This window comes from Pygoscelis adeliae, unplaced genomic scaffold, assembly GCF_000699105.1.
Source record: "Pygoscelis adeliae isolate BGI_AS28 unplaced genomic scaffold, ASM69910v1 Scaffold18, whole genome shotgun sequence".
Lineage (NCBI taxonomy): Eukaryota > Metazoa > Chordata > Aves > Sphenisciformes > Spheniscidae > Pygoscelis > Pygoscelis adeliae.
The window spans coordinates 2,088,224-2,108,231 of NW_008825558.1; the positions used below are offsets into that span (position 1 = coordinate 2,088,224).

Here is a 20,008-nt window from a genome sequence, read left to right on the forward strand (position 1 = left end):
GCATTTGTAAAGCAATGAGTCACTGAGTAGTAGTACAGCAGAGTAGTTCAAATATTTATTTATACTGTATTATAGCTGAACCTTTGTATTTTTTTAATGTGGAATCTTCACTTCTGGCTAAGATTTGGGATGGATGTAAAAGTGTTGAACTGAAGTCCTGGCCTTGAGTTGAATTTGAGTGAAGCCCATATGGTGGAGAAAAAGACTGAGTGAACTGTACAACAGAACACTAAAATAAGCTAGGGCTGAACAAGGTAAAGGAGAACAAACTGCAAAGGAACATAAAAGAAAACAGCATTAATTTTTTTCTAGTTATTTCAGGTGCAGCTTTTATGTAAATTGCTTCCTGCATTTCTGGACTCACTTTAATGTTGGTGAAAAGCACCTTTAGTGATAGTCATATTTTTATTTTTTAACTACTGCTTACGCATTCCCAAATCTGTTGGGAAACATGAGTATTTTCAACAAATTCCAGGCAGTTTTACTGAAAGAACTGTGATATGTTCACATAAACACTGGTTTGCTTAGAAGTCTCTTCAAGTCCTGCCCCTGTTCCTATAAACTGCTTTTAAAGTGAAAGTAAAAAACCTCATGGTTTAAATCCCAGGGAGTCCTACTTTGATTTTACTTGCATCTAAGTAAATTGGGAATAACTCTGCTGACTTGTAGTACCGTAAAGGAAGCATAGGCAGAATCAGGTCCTTCCTAGGTTGTGCTGAACTCTTCTCTTCTGATAAACACACATATTTCCCATACACATACTCTCAGATGGTATAAAACTGGAGAATCCCATTGAATTCGGCAGAGAAACATTTGAGGAAGCAGTCCACAGTATTAGAAAGCTGAAAGCCATACATGGGTCCAAACCAGCCAGCTCTTTGTAGAGCTTGGCAAAATATTTTGTCTCCTTGAATTTAGATTTTTCATTCATGTTTTAGTCATCTGTGCTTGTCACAGAAATAGACTGTACAAGAACAGTTCTGCTTAAAGCAAACTTCATCCCTGTCTCAATTCTCTTAGATTAGCAGCGTACACTGGGTTTTTAAATCTCACTTATGATAATAAATAGGAACAGCATTTATTTTTTCCTTTGTTGATCTACAAACCAGGAAAATATCTGTTGTTTCTAAATTTAAAGTGTGCACTACAATGTACAAAACAAATTTAGCAGTATAGTAAAAATTACCAGCTGTACTCTACTACTGAAATAGAAGTAAGCATTTATCATCAAATTCAAATGTTCTAGATAGAATTCTAACAGACTCATTCTGAAATAAATTGTGCTAGCAAGTTTGTAGAGGGTGTGTTCAGAACTGACCTCACTTTTTAACATAAAGGACATCAAGAATTTGGTATGCTCTGTGTCTTGCTTTCCTTAAGAAATATGAACACTGAAATCCAATAATGAACTGATTTATTGTACAAAAGAAAAACGGGGATTTGACAAATGAAATGCATCATTATGCTTTAAAATAAATAGAAACCCCCATGTTCTTTGGATTTCCGTATATGTTGTATGTTCTCAACATATATGTTCCATATATGTTGATTAATGTTTGTAAGTGGAAGGGATTTAAACCATTTACGGAGGAACAGACCCAAAGAGGTCTCCCCCACGTTGCGTAACAGTTCTTTTGATGACACGGGTGCACACTTGGACTGCAAAGGAAAAAATCCCACTCTTCCTCCATATAAAGAACATTATCAAGATTACCTTAACCTACTGCTAAAGAATATCTTTATTTTTTAGTGCACTCTTCTTGCGCCTTTGAAAACTGTGTTGCTTTCCAGATGAAAACCTAAAATATTTTCTACAAAATTATTACATTTAAGAATGACCAGCTGTTTGCTGTGCAACCTATCAGCAATAAGCCCGGGCAGAAATATGTTCTGTATCATGAACATATCCAATATGAAAGGGTTTTTATGATGTAATTGCCTACAATGACAGGGACTACACATGTTGACCAAGAAGTCCCATCCTGGTCCCTGTGTCATCTGTCAATTTTCCTTTTCCAGTCCTTCTCCAAGGGATAGTATCGGTCTATACAAAAATGCCCTTCTTCCAGTGCAAGATTCTTGTGTATAGTATTATTCCTGTTTGCTCCAAAAAACACAATTATTGTGGCACTTCCACCACATGTATTGTTTACACACTTACACTTAAATATCCTAACAAAAAGTGATTTAGATTACATCCTTAAATTTGTAGTGGGAGAGGGAAATGGCTTTAACAGACTGGGAGATTGAGCACTAAGTCCTGACCAGGAGAAAGCTGCAGTAAACAAAACGAGGGCACAAAAATGGGTTCTGTTAGTAGAGGCAGCAGCGGGGACAGATGGCATCAAGAGGGGAAACACAGCCCTTGTGTGTTCCACAATGGAGATGTGGCACCAGGGCAGCTTCCAAAAGAGCTAGAAATGAACAACTGAAAGACCCGACCAGAATTTCAGTTTCAGTGAGACTGAATTTCAGAGAAAGGTGGGACTTCCAAGAAAAATGGCATAAGGTCACTAGAGATATGAGTCTGCATGGGGGCTGTGGTTGGCTGTTCTTCTGCAGGCTGTCAGCCAGGGCTTCATTTGATCTAAACTGGTCATGAAGGCAAGCTCCTTCTGCCAGAAGACCCCTTCCACAAAGAGGAAACCACGTTGCTTGCCTAAGCATGGAGCGAGGCTTATCTTTCAGTTTCTTTAAAATACCTGGATGCCAGGGAAGGTAACTCACAGAGTATACTTATGCAGGCAAAATGCTGGGTCCAGAAGTCTTAGGAATGTGAAAACACCACTTTTAGCAGTAATTTCTAATTGCTGCATCACTACTGTAAAATGCAACTAACTTGCAGTGCGCTCCTGGTTTTCTATATAAACCTGGACCATCGAATCCATAGCTGGAAGCCTCTACGGTGTTACTGTCTAGCAGGAGAGGAAGATCAAAGTTGCAGGCTTACGTACAGGGAGCAGCAGGAGTTTTTACAGCATTTATTTGGTCTGTCGTAAGTCTTCATATGTATGTGTTGGAGGACATGTATACCTAACGCAGTGGTTTGCAACCATGTGTAATATGAGGCTGATAGGCTTTTTCCAGTGAAAATGCAGAACTTTCAGGATTTCCCTAGCAAGTTTAACACCTCTTCTGATTCTGAGAAGATTGTAGAAAATCAGAAATCCATATGCTTGAAAAGAGAAAAAGGGAAGAGAACAAAAAGCAGTGTCTTCTTGACATTAACAGGGTGTTCACTGAACTTCCTGGGAAGATGTCATTTGATGTTTTGCCTGTGAATAATTCAGATGGGGGATGTCTTCCCTTTCATTTTTATGACTATCTAGCCCTTTCACTTTCATTTTGACCTTCCAGGTAACTACACAAATTTACTGCTGGGGGGGTTTCATCGCTGGCACATTGATTGGATCTACTCTGTTTTTAAACTGTGGGTCAGATTCTGAAGCATCCATTCCACTGTTATTTTTCTAACGTGAATACTGACTGCTTCAGAAGATACGGTCCCATATTTTTCATACATCTAGAACAAATGCTCCAATTACCAGATTTTGAGAAATTTAATACAACAGAGACACAAGTAAGTTACAAATGCAGGCAAGCAAGAGATTTACAACTAATGAAATACATTCTTTCTTAAAGCAAAGGTAACAAAAAGGAGGAAGTTAGGGCAATAATGAGTTTTTAAAAGACAAACATGTTGAATCAGATGGCCTTTATCTCTCTCAGAAATCTTACTGCCTTTCTTTCCTTGGCACTTTCTTCAAATACCCTTCCAACACCCTGAGGCACAACATGGGACAAAGACCTCCGATGAAAAAAACACATAAAACAGTACGAGTCCTGTAACACAAGTTTTTCTAGTGTATGTCATGAAATCGGTCTGCTGGTCTGTACAGTACACTAACAGAGACCATCTGAGCATCACAGATTACAGTTTAAATTGTTTACATAGATATGCATGGCAAGAAGAGGAGATGACATGTACTTATTTTGGAAATCACTAAGTAGATACGCAATCTTGCAAACCTCTCTGGAAGTTTACTGATCTCCTGGAAGGTGTTTTCTGGGAACATACGGATTTTTATTTATGCTCTGTAGAGCTCCTGTGAACTGTGAGATGGGTGTGCTGTTACGCCGGATTTTACAGCTGTATCTATAGAAATAATTCAATAGGAATTACCCTTTTTTAACTTAGCCTAGAATTTTTTTTTTTTTTTGCTAAGTGGACAATAACACTGTGCTGTTAAATGAATGATTTTGACCCTGAATCTTCTATGAAGGAAGATGTGTGTGTGTTGTACGCTGCATATACAAACACTTGATCACCAGATCATAACACTAAGTTAATGAAGCTCTACATATTTGTACTATAATTGATTAGTATTTTTTTTATTTCACATTAAGTTTAGAATACAAAACTTTTTTAAAAGGCTTTTATTTATGACTTTCATCCTAGTTTGTGCAGCTGTGTATAGAGCTAGGTTTAAGGCTAGTTGGAAGCTAAAAAGTGTGTTCCAGATGCATTTGCACAGATGCCGTGGTCTCATTCTATTTGTTCTCTTTGAACATATTTATATGGTAACATATCAGCACCTCAATTCATCCAGAATTAGCCAGGAGGGGCAGGGAGAGAGAGAATCTAGGCAAGTAATGGTATATGTCAATTCTAGCACTCTCTTAACTGTGATACCCCTGCAAACCTTGTTTGCAGTCATTTCACTTTCATTAAATTTAACTACTTAGTTTTCCAGACCAAATATAGTGAATGCAAGGATTTGGCAAACTGTAACTACCAAGGTCACTTTTGGGAAGATGTCGTTCAGTTCTCATTAAAGACAGAACTGAGGGGGAAAATGGAAAATCAGACACTGAAGCCATTGATATTTTCTGCATATTCTCAGAACTGTGTATTGCTTATTCTAGGGAAGGAATGAAAGTATTATTTCTATTAATCACTAGCTGTCACAGAATTATTTCTCATTAAGAAAGCTCATATGAATTTGTGTAACCTTAAGTAAATGCAGAAAGATTATTACTTTATATACTACCTGTTAAAACAAATATACATCATTAAAACAACAAAATAGTGATGTTTGTTATTACTGTGGACTGTGAATAGAAGGAGAACGGTACAGACAGTACCAGGTGTGGGTAAAAACCCGATATTTATGCCTACACTGAAGCACTTCACTGTATGCAGTGAAGGAACACAGTGGCACTCTGAAGGGGATAAATATCAATGAAGAACTTAAAGCCCCGAGAAAGAAAAGGGACCATGTTGAGAGGTCAAGTATGTTCACTGCTGCCCTCAAATGCATACAGTAATGAACAATGAGGCAGTAATGAGGACGAGGCAGATATCTACTCAGAATTTTTATGCATCGTTAGCCAAGCCAGTGGGTATGATGGCTGAACCAAAAAAACTGATTTTGGATCAACCCACATTTTTTCCATTTGCTCCCCAGCAAAACAATAAACTGAGAAGGGGGTTTGACCAGAAACAAAATATTTTGCCTTCAGCTTATTTACTCCCTCTTTATTTTAGGTTTGTTAGTTAAATTGGAAGTGAAACGTTGATAGTTTTGTTCTGAAAATGCTGTAATGAAATACTTAGTCTTTCCCAGATATATTTGCTTTCTAAATGTTTTTTTCTGAAACCATTTATTAAATTTGACCCAATTTCATAAATACTTTTATTCTCCCTTCATGATGTGTTGAACTGGTTAATCATATTCTCCATTGCCAGTATTTTGTTTCCCAGAACAAAGACCACTCATGTTTTCTCCTTTTATCCTCTTAATTGAAATGCATAATGCCTCATCACCAAAATACTTGAGTGTTTTTCATATTAAAAAATGCTCTCCAAGAAGAGCTCTTCCCTTCACTTTTCCTCCTTGTAGCAGAGCAACAATGTGAAAACGAGAAGTCAGTATAGTTAAATTTAAAGATATGGGCATGAGTGAAAAAAGGTGAGGTGAAAAAGAGTGAGTGAAAGAGAGATGCTTTTTGTATGTGATTCTGAAAATGGCAAGGTATTTGTCCGTCCCTTCTGAGGTTCTTCCTTCAGTGAGCAAGTGGGGGAATGCAACTGGTGTAATCCCTCAAAAGAAAGGCAGAAGTTACTCCGAGGTAGCATCAACCTGACACAGAATTTGTGTTCCAACTCCTGAATTAAAAAGGGAAGGGAATGCATGTATTGTTTAGCTAGTACAGACAGAATAGCTCTAAACCAAATTCTCTACAGTAATGATAGCTGTGGTCTACTGAGTTTAGCAGCAATTTAATTTTTTCCCCAGCAATTTAATTTTTTCCCCAGGACATATATATATATATGTATGTATGTGTGTGTGTTTTGCTCCTTGGTATAGTGAGCTGCAGTAATTAAAGTAACAAATCCACAGACAACCCACAGGCCACTACAGAGTTCCACAGTTCCATGTACCGTCTTTCTGGCTAGTCCCAGATAGGAGGAGGAGAAATGTTTTAAAGCCGGGGATAATTTGGACAGCTGCTCTCTCAACAAGATCATAATAAGTCTATTAGTTTGACAGTTGAAAGCCACACATCCCAAATGAGGACACAAAAAAATGCCAGTTCATTTTTTTTGTGAGGACTTCCTCTTTTCAGACAAATGATCTCAAACTTGCCCAGACTGAGCTTCAGTTAATTGTTCTGCCACACTGAGCAATCCTGAAGGGGACTGTGCTAAATTCAGAGTAAAGATGATGCCTTGCTTTGCTTCTGCGGTGGTTCTATGCAGATACTTGATAAGACAGAGCACAGGAACAAGCTGTTTGGGATGCTGCAGTTGAGTGCCCTGGAGATGGAGGAAAGCTGTCCACTCTGACTCAGACACAGATATCTTAGCACGGTTCCCATGTAAATGAATTAAGATAGAAGTATAATGTTTAGTTGCTAATTACATTTAGACTCCTTTGGGGAACCCACCAAGATTTCTATAAATGTACAGTTCCAGCCAGCGAACAGACAGAATTAATCCATTGGTTTGCTCTAACAGGGGACCTAAAAAGAACAATTACTTACACTGCTGTGATTGCCCTTCTTCAAGGTTAAATTCTCCATACAGATTCCACTGTTGTTCTTCACATGAGATGATTTTTCTTTGAAGAGCAATGAAAACTATTACATTAGTTAGCCACTTATTTATTTTTCTAAATTAAAAATAGTGCTTTTGGTTAACGATAATGATTTTTTTTTCATTAGTGGCATATTTATCCCTCATAAACCACATTTTTAAAAAATAAAAAAATAAAAGGATCAGAAAATAAAACTTGGGAGAGACTTCAAAAGGTTTTCTCATCGTAACCCGATTTTCTAGCAGTGACTTTTCATGGCAGATGTTCGTTCTAAAAACCCTCCAGACTTTCCCAATGTTACCTATTCTAATGCTTAATTCTTACTACAATTACAACATTTTTCCTAATGACTTGATCTAAATTTCTCTTGACGCAATTTAAACCCATGACTTGCTGCCCACTGATTGTGCTTGGGTTTTCATATGCACTCTCCCCCTAGTTGAGATCTTGCCAGTGCTGAGATAGCACAAAGATTTCTTCAGTTGTACAGCCCATTTACTACAACAGCATGATACTGTTAATTCACATTCAGCTTGCAGACCCAATATAGTTCCTTATCCCTTGGTGCAGAAATGTTCCTTAAGTTTAAGGAACTGACATTCTCTAGCATAGGTTTATGAAATTCATTACTTCTATGTAAGAATCCTGCCTTTATGCCTTTCATTTGCCTTTTTTTTTAATTGGTGCACTCACAAATTTTGTGTATTTACTCAAATATTGCATTCATAAAAAATACAAATTTTTATAAGTTGGAAGCAGCAAAGTGGATGTACACTACTGCAAATATATCTGGTGTAAAATATTGTAATTTGTTATAATCAGTTCTCTGTTCAAGACAGTTTCAAGACGAAGTATGGGGATGTTTATAGGGATATAATGCATGTGTGGATTCAGGAGAATGATCAGTAACTGGCAATACAGCAAAATACGCCTTATTTAGCTCTTTCAAACAAGAGGTAGCTGAGGAATGTAACAGTAATTGTCTCATTTTACAGCCAGATTTTCAAAGAAACCGTGCTTTCATTAATGATATTCAGGCTCTCTCTCGTTTCTTCACATTGTGGCTATTGCAGGTTCCCAGATCAGGTTTGATCAGGTGTTTATGTCTCTTCTTAATGTTTTCAGAAGGGGAAATGGCCTTGCTGTCAAAATACCACTGGGGCTACTGCACTCCTCTCCTGTATTGCCAGGTCTGTTCATAGGAATTCTTTGTCAAACAGAAATACGTAACACTGATTCGTAAACATTACGTCAAGCGGTTTATACACACACCAAGTAGGTTGTCGTCAGCAGTCAGCATGGTCTGTATAGGATCCAATGGGAATATAGTGTTGGACTGCATCCTGTGAAAATAAGGTAGATTTAAATCTGTAAAATAGGTTGCTACATTTTGGCTAGCCTGGGTGGCTTTCCGTGTCAGAGTCAGTTCATGTTTTAGGCACTGCATTTTAGGAGAATCTCATGAACACTAAGGTGCCTTTACAATGTCAAGGAGGCCTTCCTAGCTCTAAATTAAGAACATCGTTTTCATGACCAAACTATTTTTCTTTCTAATACGATACTTTTTTTGGTTTCTCTTTTAGGTGGAGAGGATTGTAGACAAAAGGAAGAACAAGAAGGGCAAATGGGAATATCTCATCAGGTGGAAAGGCTACGGAAGCAATGAAGACACCTGGGAGCCTGAACATCACCTACTACATTGTGAGGAATTTATTGATGAATTCAATGGACTACACGTTACTAGAGAAAAGCGATCAAGACATGGGAAACAGGCCAGCGCTCCAAAATTTTTACGGGAAAGCCGAGGGTCTTCTGTTGAGAAAATATCACATAGACCTTCTGAATCTGGGAAGTCTAAAGGGTCAACACACAAAAGGAAGAGAATTAATCCATCTCTTCAAAAACAGAGAAGAGGATATGCAGCAAAGCCAGCATCTGCTAATGACAGGGCTGCTAAAACTGTGACTTACCGAACTACTCCCAGCGGTTTACAGATCATGCCACTGAAAAAGCCACATAATGGTCTGCAGAATGGAGATGGCAGTCATGAAAAAGATTCCAGACATTTTGGGAATGGCTCACAACAGCAAAATATGGATTTAAATGATCATGAAGGAGAACAAAATTTGCCCAGCGTGTTGGAAGTTAGTAATGATTCACCTGTTGTGAATGGAATTGGTACGTGATTTAAACTACAGTCTTTTGAGGCGGGGGGGTGGTAATTGCAGCACCTGCAAACAGAGAGTCCACTCGTGGAAAAATCATTGTCATGCTATACAAGCGATATGGTGAGAAGCTCTTTCCCCATATATTATACCATTTTTTTATCAGTTGGCTTCTCTCATTCCATTTCCTATGGAGTGACATGAAGCAATGTGGGCTTTGTTACATGCCTTTGCAGTGTAAAGTTCTTGTGGGGAAATGATGACAAGGCATGGAGTAGGAATGACAACGGAGGTATGTATAATACTGCAGCTTTGGTTTTGTGTATCACCAAGTAACAAATCACTTCTCAGTTATGTGTGCACAGACCCAGTGGTCTAGAAAGATCAGGATTATTTTAGAAACAGAATTAATACCACTTTTGCTGAGGTATCTTGGTAAGTATGGCTGAATAACATTCGAGTTCCTCAGTATTACTGCTCATCATATTCAGGAGTACTCAGAACTGCCAGGTCCTTGTCTCTGACAGTGACTGGATACATCAGAAGTCGAAAGACATACTTTACGGGAAGGTACAAACAGCCTTGAAGTGAACGAGAAGAAATAGGAGAAATCTCTTTCTAATCCTCATAGTTACTGACTGGCTTAGTTCTCAAAGAATAAAGGTTTATGTTCTCTATAAATACTATGCAGTTTAATGCAACTAAGTAGCTTCTCATTACCTATGTGTCCAATCTTTTTTTTCCTTTTAATTCTGTCAAACCTAAAGCTTCGATGGTGCTTTGTCACAGTAATTCCCAGGAGCTAACAATGAGATGCGCATTTTATTTGATCAGGTTTTTGGTTTTGGGGTTTTGTTTGGGCTTTTTTTGACCTTTACTTTCATTGAATAAGCTCTTGTCCTTATATGAAAGGATAAAGAGGAAGACATCCTGTCAATCTGTAGGCAGCCCCAGCCTTTTTAGCCTTCCTACCATGTGGAAGTCTTTCCAGATTCCTGGTAGTTTTCAGTATCCTCTTGTGCCTTTGGTGTGTGGGGGTTTTTTTAATACCTTTTAAAAACAGCAGGAGCTGTTCCAAATGATTTCCTACTGCTTACTGACATAGTGGCGATACAACCTTTTGAGAATTATTTTTTCTGCTGTTACACACTGCGTAAAGGTTTTCATTGAGTGATACACAGTTGCTCTTAGGGTTTTTTTCTTTGCTGGTTACAGTTAATTTAGAACACAGCTATATGTATGATTCTTTTCATTATGCATTTAATCTGCTTTACTGTTGCCAATTCACCCTTTTCTTATGACTCAGTGAAGCTCTTCAAATTCTTTCCTAGTTTTTACTCTACTTATTTTGTATTCCCTTCAAATTTTCCTCTCATACTTCTCTTCCCAGTTCATTAATACGTACATTAAATAAACTAATCCTTGTGCAGGTCCTTGGGGCAGCCAACTACTAATCATTTGAGATGATGAAGAGTAACCATTTGTTCCAATTATTTATTTTTATTAGCCACTTTCCATAGCCCATGATAGCACTCATTTCCTTAACAGCTTCTTGTGAATTTCCCTGCCAAAAACTTTTCAAAAGTCAACATAAATTATATCGCCCCACTTTCCATTTTCCACCCTACTGGCAACCTAGCAAATGCTACTTGATTTGGGATGTAGAACTGTCCTTGCCTAGTCTTACTGGTTACATCCTGTAACTGCTGGGATCTTTCAATCCAGGCATCAAATATCTTGTTAAAGACTCCCAAACCAGCAAAATGTGTGGGCAGCTTTAAATGCATAAGTAGCCCAGATGATGTCAATGACACTTAAAATTGAGAGTGCAAGCTTTTGTATTTTGATGAGTTTGAGCTCATATAAGACTGTTTAAAAAGTTACCTGCCTCTTTAAAAAGACTTGCATATCTAATTACAATTGCATATAAAGTTATTTTTCTTTGCTTTTTTACTGTTTCTAATGAAGTTTTTTTAATCATTTGTTTTATGTTACTCATTGGGGAAGTTCTGATACAAAATGCATCTTTAAAATGCATTAATTCCTATATTTTAGAGTCTTTTTTTTTAATGAAGAACTAAAGGGCCACAAAGAACTGTAAGGTCAAATGAGCCTTTCATTTGTCCCCACAAGAGCTAACGAATGGCATCCACCAGCCCCTGTTTGAATAATCCCTGTAAGAGAGCTCTATTTCAGTAGAAAGCTGCTTTGCCTAAGCAGCCAGGTGTTCTGCCATGTACAGAGCGCTCCTGGCCTAACATATGCAGCTCCCTTAAAACATTTCTTTATGAGGGTTTTTGCATTCTCCAAATCCATCACGTGTATTTTGTAATTTGCTGTCCTTTCTCCCTTGCATTCTGACCTCCCTGTAGGCAAAAGCAAGAGATCTTTCAATCTCTACCTGGTTCTCCTCTGAAAAACCCATACTCAGCAGCACTCCCAAGGTCAGAAATCCCTCCAGTCTTGCTTTGTGATACCCAGCACATGCATAGTGGAGAAAACTACAAAGAGGAGAGATGAGACTACCAAAGTAAGAGCAGACAGAAACTGGTGAAGAAGGGTCAAAATAAAAATACTAGTTTTTTTCCTAATATTGCCCTACAAGCTTGAGAGAAGTCACATTTCCTGATACAGGATTTTGCATCATTTGAAATGTCAAATTGAAGAAACTTGCACTACTCTTCAACAACTCCAACAATTTACTGAACTCCCTCAGCATTCACACTCACAGGGAAGTAGCACAGAAGATGCCAGTGTGATTCTGCCGTGTGTCCTGTTAGTATCAAACTCATTTTAAACAGGATAGATGTCCACTAAAACTGGTTTGAAATTTTACAAATTACAAATGAAGAAAGTTTCAGAGAAAAATGCCAATTTGTTGAATAACAGAAGTTTTGTTCCAGACATCTTGGGTTTCAAAACTTTCTCCAAATCTGAGCCAAGGTCCCAAGGCTTTGTCCCTTGAGACCGGGAGCAATGTGGCAGTCTGCTTGGCAGGACTCCCACGTTTGACTTTGAGGCAGCCAGCTATGCCAGAGGTTTCAGGCAGCCTGCCACAGAGTCTGGAAGTCGAAAGCCCGGCATGCCCCATCAACGCTCGCAGGGCTCCCGGGCACTATGTGTAGAACAAAGAGGGAGCCTGGAGGACCTGGGTTTGGCTCCCAGAAGCTGTGGTTCCCAGGCAGCCCCGTGCAGAATCTGATGAAACAGGCATTTGTGTCAGTTTTGAGATTGCCAGTATGAAGCCCAAATGAGTGTCAGACTCATTTCACAGCTAAGTGTAAGACTGCACAGAAAATGTATATAGAAATTTTAAGTTATCTTGAAATGAAGCCTAGATTTGGAAAACTCAAATATTCCCCACAATTTGAAAACCCAGCTGTAGGCCCAGCTCTGCTACTAGTGTTGGCCTATGGTTGAAGGCCTCTAAAACCCATCAACTTGAACCAGTATTCTTTCATATTATAATAATGTTTAACTACAAGTGTATTGAACCAAGCAATATAATTAGTAATTTATAAACTACAACTGCTCAAAAAATATCTATATTTTGTTTGTCTGTGGTATGCCAGTTCTGTTGAAAGAAATAATAGCTATTTGAAACCTAGTTTTTGATGACTCCTTGAACGGACTTCCACCAGTCTGTGTTTGATTTTGTGTATACATCCACTTGGGTACCAGTGTTTCCCGCTCAACCTATAGATAAAACTCTCACCAGTAAGCTATTTACCCCAGAAAGATGACTGTATACCTACAGGTGTATGCACAAAATCATGTGCATATGCATATGCACTCTAGTGGAGGCCTGGAACCTTGCTGAAGTTGGGACAGACCCTTCTTACCAAAACCTCTCTTCTACCTTCTACACATCCCGTCATAAGGAGAGTAGAGTAATTTTTACTGACAGTTATATAAGGGTCTGCAATTTGGAAAATATTGAAAAACTCTGCAGGAGAACATCCACTGATGCTCCCAGGAGCTAACAATACCGTTCTTTCTGATGGTATTTGTTGTCTTCTGTTATCACATTTCTGTTTCTCTCCAGATACTGTAATTGAGAGTGATTGTTTTGTCAAGTTTCTTGACAGCACCAAAAAACATCCCCTTCTAATTTTCTTTTTCCCTTTTCTACACCACTCTATTTCTGTACCATCTGCTGAAAAATTTTTGCTTGTCATGTATCACTAACCACTGTTTTTCTCCATTAGGAAAATCTTTGTAGTCTCATGGTGCCCTTAATTTAAATACTCTCTATGAACTTAGTCACTGCTTCCTCTTGTTTTTTTAGCTTGTTCTGTTTTATTTATTCTGGAGCAATACTGGCAGTAAAAGACAACCCAAATATGCTTGCTTTCTCAATTTGGATAAAAACTCATTGCTTTTAGATATCTTACAGATGCTCCCTTAGCTGGAGAAGTCTGAAATTATTAGTAAATTATCAACAGAACACTGCTTTTAAGTATGTACAGTATTAACCATTACCCACAAGAAAGACAGAAAGGAGACAGAGAAAGGCTATTTGGAATACTGAGGAATGCCAAGCTGTTTTACCAGGGAGAGTAAGGGAGCATGGTTTATTTCACCTAGAAAAATTAAAGCCCTAGCTCCATGATGCTTTTCATTCAGCATAAATGCATGCTGCTAACAAAAGAAACAGTCCAGCCCTCCATCCCATGATACCCTGATCGTTATTCCCATCCCTTTCCCTGCACTAGTTTTAGTACTCTGGAGGCTACAAGGTGAACCTGATCTGTTTGAAAATTAACCACAGTTTTGCAGGGTGAGCTTCCAGCCAGAACAGTTCATCAGGTCAGTTCCCAGTATGGCTACCCACCTGCATGCTGGTACCTGCACAAGGATCACTACATAGCATGGTGGCACAGAGACTGCTCCATTAAACTGACTGTGATGAAACACTAAGAAAAGATGTATCTGAAAATAACAGTAGCTTGAGGTGTCTTCTTCTAGTGAGTAGAAGCAGTGGAAGGCGATGGGGAGATCCGAGTCCTCTAAAGCATTGAGTGATCTGAGGCTCATTGCAATCTTTTCTCTTTCCTCTCCTACTCTTTGACTGCCTCATCGTTTTAGACTATAAATTTCTAATGTGTTTTCTGCAATGCCTAGTATAATGGAGCCCCAGTCTCAGGCTCAATCTGGAGTCTTCAGGCACTTTCTAGTACCAACAGCAGCAGCAGTAACATCGTTAGGTGTTGTCCCCTTTGACAGTAGTGGACTACTAGAGAAGATACAGCGACAGGCAACTAAAATGAAGAGGATTACAAGTATACAAGAGGCTTCAGTTAGGAGAGGGGGAGGCTGAGGGTGAATATGATCAAAGTTTACAAAGTAATCAAGGCCTCAGATAAAGTAAATGCAGAACTGTTGTTCACTAAATCCCTCAATAACAGAACTAGGGACCACTCACTGAAACTGGTAGAATATCAGATAAAAGCACAGATGAAAAAAAATTCTTCTCTGTGTAGTGGCTACACAACTTCTCAAACTCATACCACAGGAGGCTGTGGAGACAGACAGCATCAACAGGCTCGAAAGAGGATTAGAGAAATCCATGAAAAAGTCCACGAGCAAATACTGAAGGAAACAGAAAGGATGAATCCTCTCATATTGCTATACATTAGGGATGATACTAGGGGAGAGGACTGCAGAAAGTGGCCAAGCTTGCGTTTTCTCCTTAAATAACATCCTTTACTGCCATTCTTGGAGAGGGATTACTAGATGCACCAGTGGTCTTGGGAATATCTGAAGTTCCCTTAAAAAATACTGAAATTTCTTCTAAACATCAGTATGTTTTTAGGTATTCCACAAGTTCTGCTGCTGATTAAAAACAAGGTAATAATTGGATTAAACTCCCACTAAAGGAGGGAATCTTTTCTCCTGTTCTGTTTTCTTTTTGTACTTAGACTGAGCATCAAATACTCATTACTAAGCCAGTAAACCACATTTAGAGGTACCTAAAGCTTCCTTAGTTAATTTGTGACATCCTTAATTTGCTTCACATGCAGTATAGATTGCTTTGAGAATGCCCCTTTTTCCCTATGTCACAGTCATTTTTCATCGTGACATATTAAGGTACTGTTACCCTTGTCTGCGTTAAGCAGGTGCTAACTACTAACCCTCATGCAGCGACAATCTGGATGCTTTAGTGGCTCCAGAGCAAACCTTCAGTAGCTCCATCACATCCATGCAACAGACGTGCTAAATTGGCCTGGTTTCACTTGAGTGTTGTCTTTGGATTTTGCTGGTCATTTTCTCCAGTTTACCAGATTAAGCAAGATTACGGGATGCACAGTATGCACTGAAACAACAATTTACTCACTATATGTTGTTCTGTTAATCACCCATCCCTGGAAATGACACTTTTCCATTTATGTTTCTCTCATATTTAGTTTAGATCTTTCTTTCCTCTGGTTAAATTTCTGTCAGCTGGTGTGCAGATAGTTAAAATATTTTTATAATATCTATAGTTTCTTATGTATTTAATTTACAAACTGAATACATTACTCAAACAAAGAAGGATATAACAAAAAATTAAAGTAAAATTATTACTATGAGGGTTTTTGTTGAGCTGGATTATCTGCATGAATTAATTTTCTACCATTCTCTTACCATCTGTATTTAAAATCGATGTGGCATAATCTTCAATGCTAGGTGGATAATCAGGACAGTTAGTCTGACACATTTTCCATTCAATGTTCATTTGTGCTTCTGATTTTATAAGTTCTTTACACTTTTTTGAGAGATTTAACTCTTCACATCTTAGTAGTTTATTGCTGGGTCAAGCAACATAGTAAGGATTGAATAGATAAAAATGCAATATTTAAAAGTCTGCCTCAGTCAAATAATTAATTTGTTTCAGTATATTATTCCCAATGCTATTAGTTTTCCATTAGTAATTTCACAAGTTGATTTTTGTTTGTGAGAACACATGTCAAAATATATGCTGTAGGAAAACCTTATGAAAAAGAAGAAACATGCCAACAGAAATTATTCATAATTTCAAAATTCAAGCACATGGTAATTTCTACACTTGTAGATAATTCTTGTCCAGAAAACAAATTTCAAATTCTGCTGGCTTCAAATGCTTTTTCTTCAAATTCATGATCTAATGTAATTTGTCAATGTTTTCATTGCACCAGTTAAATCCTCTATTCAGTATAGCATAGGCGATACTTTCGATGGTATCTCTTAATTTAACAATGAAAAAGAGTTTTATGATTGACTGAAATAGTGGACTTTTTAACAAACATGCATTTCTGTGTGTAGATATATGTGTACAGACGTGCACACATTACATGATGAGGCCAAACGAAGTACCAGTTAAATACTATTAAGCACTCTATATATTTTAACGTCACATATCATAACTGCAGTGTCTATACAGGCGTTTCGCACAGTGAACAATTCCACAGGCCATTGCCAACTAAGAGGTATCAGACAGTTCAGTTACCTACATAAACATCAGGTTGAAACATAGCTAATCCAAAATGAGGGTAAGTGATTTTGGTTTAAAGAGTAATCTGTTACGAATTCACCATTCAATTCTGTTCCAACAGAGCATTTTTAATTGGACGGTGGTCATATAAACTACAAAATTTAAATCTATGTTCTAATATTCATGTCATCTGCCCTTTAAAAATTCCTGGCTATTTGATACCAGAAGCAGGTATGGGTCAGCTTTGGCAGTAAAGAACAGAACAAACAAAGGTGTTTTCATTCAGCTCTTTCTTGGCCTTTCTTAAATATGGTGTATTGTGGGCTCGTGTATTTAAACAAAAAACAGATTTGGAAACTATTTCAGTGAACAGAGTTACTTTAATCTCTGTTCCTCAACAACCTGTCTCTGCTTTACTTCTAATAGCAATAGTGTGAAACATCTGTAATTAGAAAAGGAGTATTGCATACAAATCGTGTAAAGATATTTTCAACATTCCAGTTTAGCATTGTTACCAATCATAATATATTGCCTATTACAGAGGAACTGTAAACATAAGCAAAGTAATAGTTTACAGTTCATACACAGTGTGAGTCTGAATAAACTGTCTTTTAAAATTGACGTACTATTACTCTCATTCATTCTTAAGGAGGAACTATATCTTTCTTGTCATAGTTCCCTTTTTTTCCTACTGCTGGATACCCTCCAAAATGGCATCAGCATTAACATTTTCTATGTACAAAGTTCAATATCTTATCTGTTAGTCGAAAGTCAGTAATTATCATTACTGTAAAATGTAATGAGCAGAAGCTTGGGATCAGCGCAAAGAGGATGGCTAACTGCTACTTCTAACGCTAACCACAAGGATATGTGGAAGAGAATGCCGGTTGTGTCAGCTTAGTAAGAACTGCCCTAACTGACTGTCACATAGAGATGTGCAACAAGTGTCTATTCAGATTGTCATTTGAAACTGATAATGACTTTTTGGTCACCATAAAAGGAAGAAAATATAACTTTGAAAGATGGGATTTGGACTAAACCTGTCATGTCAAAGCTGAATTAGTATTTTCCTGTGAATTCAGGAATCACCCCAAATTCATGCGAAAGACCATGATACAATTGCTTTCATAGAATCATTAAGGTTGAAAAAGACCTCTAAGATGATCGAGTCCAACCGTCAACCCAACACCACCATGCCCACTAAACCATGTCCCTAAGCGCCTCATCTACACGTCTTTTAAATACTTCCAGGGATGGTGACTCAACCACTTCCCTGGGCAGCCTGTTCCAATGTTTAACTACTCTTTCAGTAAAGACATTTTTCCTCATGTCCAATCTAAACCTCCCCTGGCGCAACTTGAGGCCGTTTTCAAAGCAGAACTGAATCCTGTTAAGAGTACCAGTCCTACATGCTACAATTCACTGGATCTAGAGGTTGTCTGATCAGAGAACAAAAAGTATTGTGTGTTGGAATATAGAATAATAAGAATGGCTTGAGGCCACATTTGACTAGCCAGGCATATTTTTGATTTATCAAATTTATCACGTAGAGGCTATTGTAAATATCGAGCTATGTTTAAGCTAATAGAAAGTATCGCTCCATTTCTTTGAAGGTATAGACATAATTATGCTTTGATTCTTTCCATCTGAAAGGTTCTTCTCTGGCCAATGGAAGCTTGAATCTACACAGCACTGTGAAAAGGAAACTAGATGGGGAGAAAGATTATGTCTTCGATAAGAGACTAAGATACAGCGTGCGTCAAAATGAAAGTAACTGCCGGTTCAGGGACATTGTAGTCCGGAAAGAAGATGGTTTCACACATATTTTGCTGTCGAGTCAGACTTCAGATAACAATGCACTGACCCCAGAGGTAAGCATGTAGCCATAAAAGCCAAAGAAAGCCATCCTAATGTGTGGGTTATCTTGGAAACACTGCACTTGAACTGGATTTTATGTATTTTTATCCTAATTGATTATCATAAAAAAGAAATATGGAGTTCAGATATGTCTAACTTTTTCACACTTGGGATTCCTATCAGAAAGAATGCAATGGAAATTCATTTTTAATTTACATGTCTGAAACCGGAAATTAGAAGTAAAGAAAGGAATGGCAGAATCGGTATTTCCAGCATGGCGTTGTGTGAAGCAGTTGTTCACATGTTGAAGTTACTGATATTTACTATCCTTAGGAGAAATCTGATCTCTTTCATTTTATTAATTTAGTGCGCCAGTTGTTGCGTACAGAGGAATTTCAGGCTATATCCTGAAACAGTAATTCTAAAAGTATATCTTGATCCCTAATTGCTTTTTCCCTGAATCACTTTATGAGTCCTTATTTATGAAATCTTAACCTATTAGGGGCTCTATTCTCAGCTGAATTGCATAAAGTCATACAATATAAACGGTATTAATGAATTCCCTTGTTCCAAACATTATACACTTGGACTTGTAGCTTATACTACTCCAGTACACTGGTCACTGGAAGGGCTGAGATTTCCTTCCATTCCCTGTGATCCCAGCATAGTGGGCAGCAATGCCCCAGTATACCTTTCCCGTGTCAGAACAACAGGGGTGTCAGTAAATGCCTGCATCAGGATGCATGTCCTGGAGAGCAGAGAACATGCTTGAGCCTTGTTCCACGTGGGCAGTAATGGCCTGATGGAAAGGGGTTACCATAGATCAGAGAGGAAACAAGAGGAGCTGCCTCCCAGCACCAGTTTTGCCTGTCTGAGTATTCTGCAGGCAGAGTTCCTCCATGAGCTGCCCGCACTGTGGCAGATCTCTACCTTTGCTACTCTCCAGACACGCCAGTGCAGCTCTGATTTACACAGTAACTTCAAGGTAAGAGCATACGAAATATCAGTTTGAGTAATACTTGGGGGAAAAGTAGATTGTAGCTTTGAGGAATTATTTTATTCAATAAGAAACTGAATAACTTTGAAATTAATTGCTTATAATGAGCTTCAGATAAAACTAGTGGCAGGTATGATGGGCTCTAAATTTGACTCCCCTTCCCAAATGCACACCTACATACGGACATCAATACACAGAATGATACTAAATAGTTAAAACTGTTGGAACATACATTTATCACTCCTAGTTTTTAAACTATATGATATCTAAAAGGACTATCTTGGTAATTAACACAGAACACCAAACACCTGCTTTTAATACTAATTCCTTAAAACGCATTAGATTGCATCAAATTCATCATTCCATCCATGTATTAATTACCACTAATTGACACTGCAGGTAATTTAAACGAAGAGCTCAAGGGCCTGAAAAAGTA

General features: G+C 38.0%; 1 protein-coding gene across 1 annotated transcript in view; it reads left to right on the top strand.

Moving 5' to 3' along the window:
- CDYL2 (chromodomain protein, Y-like 2) overlaps window positions 1-20,008 on the top strand; it is a 177,151-nt gene that overhangs the window by 138,767 nt on the left and 18,376 nt on the right. Inside the window, 2 exon segments of the mRNA XM_009332325.1 lie at window positions 8,684-9,278; window positions 18,372-18,589. Coding sequence (XP_009330600.1) covers window positions 8,684-9,278; window positions 18,372-18,589 — 813 coding nt within the window.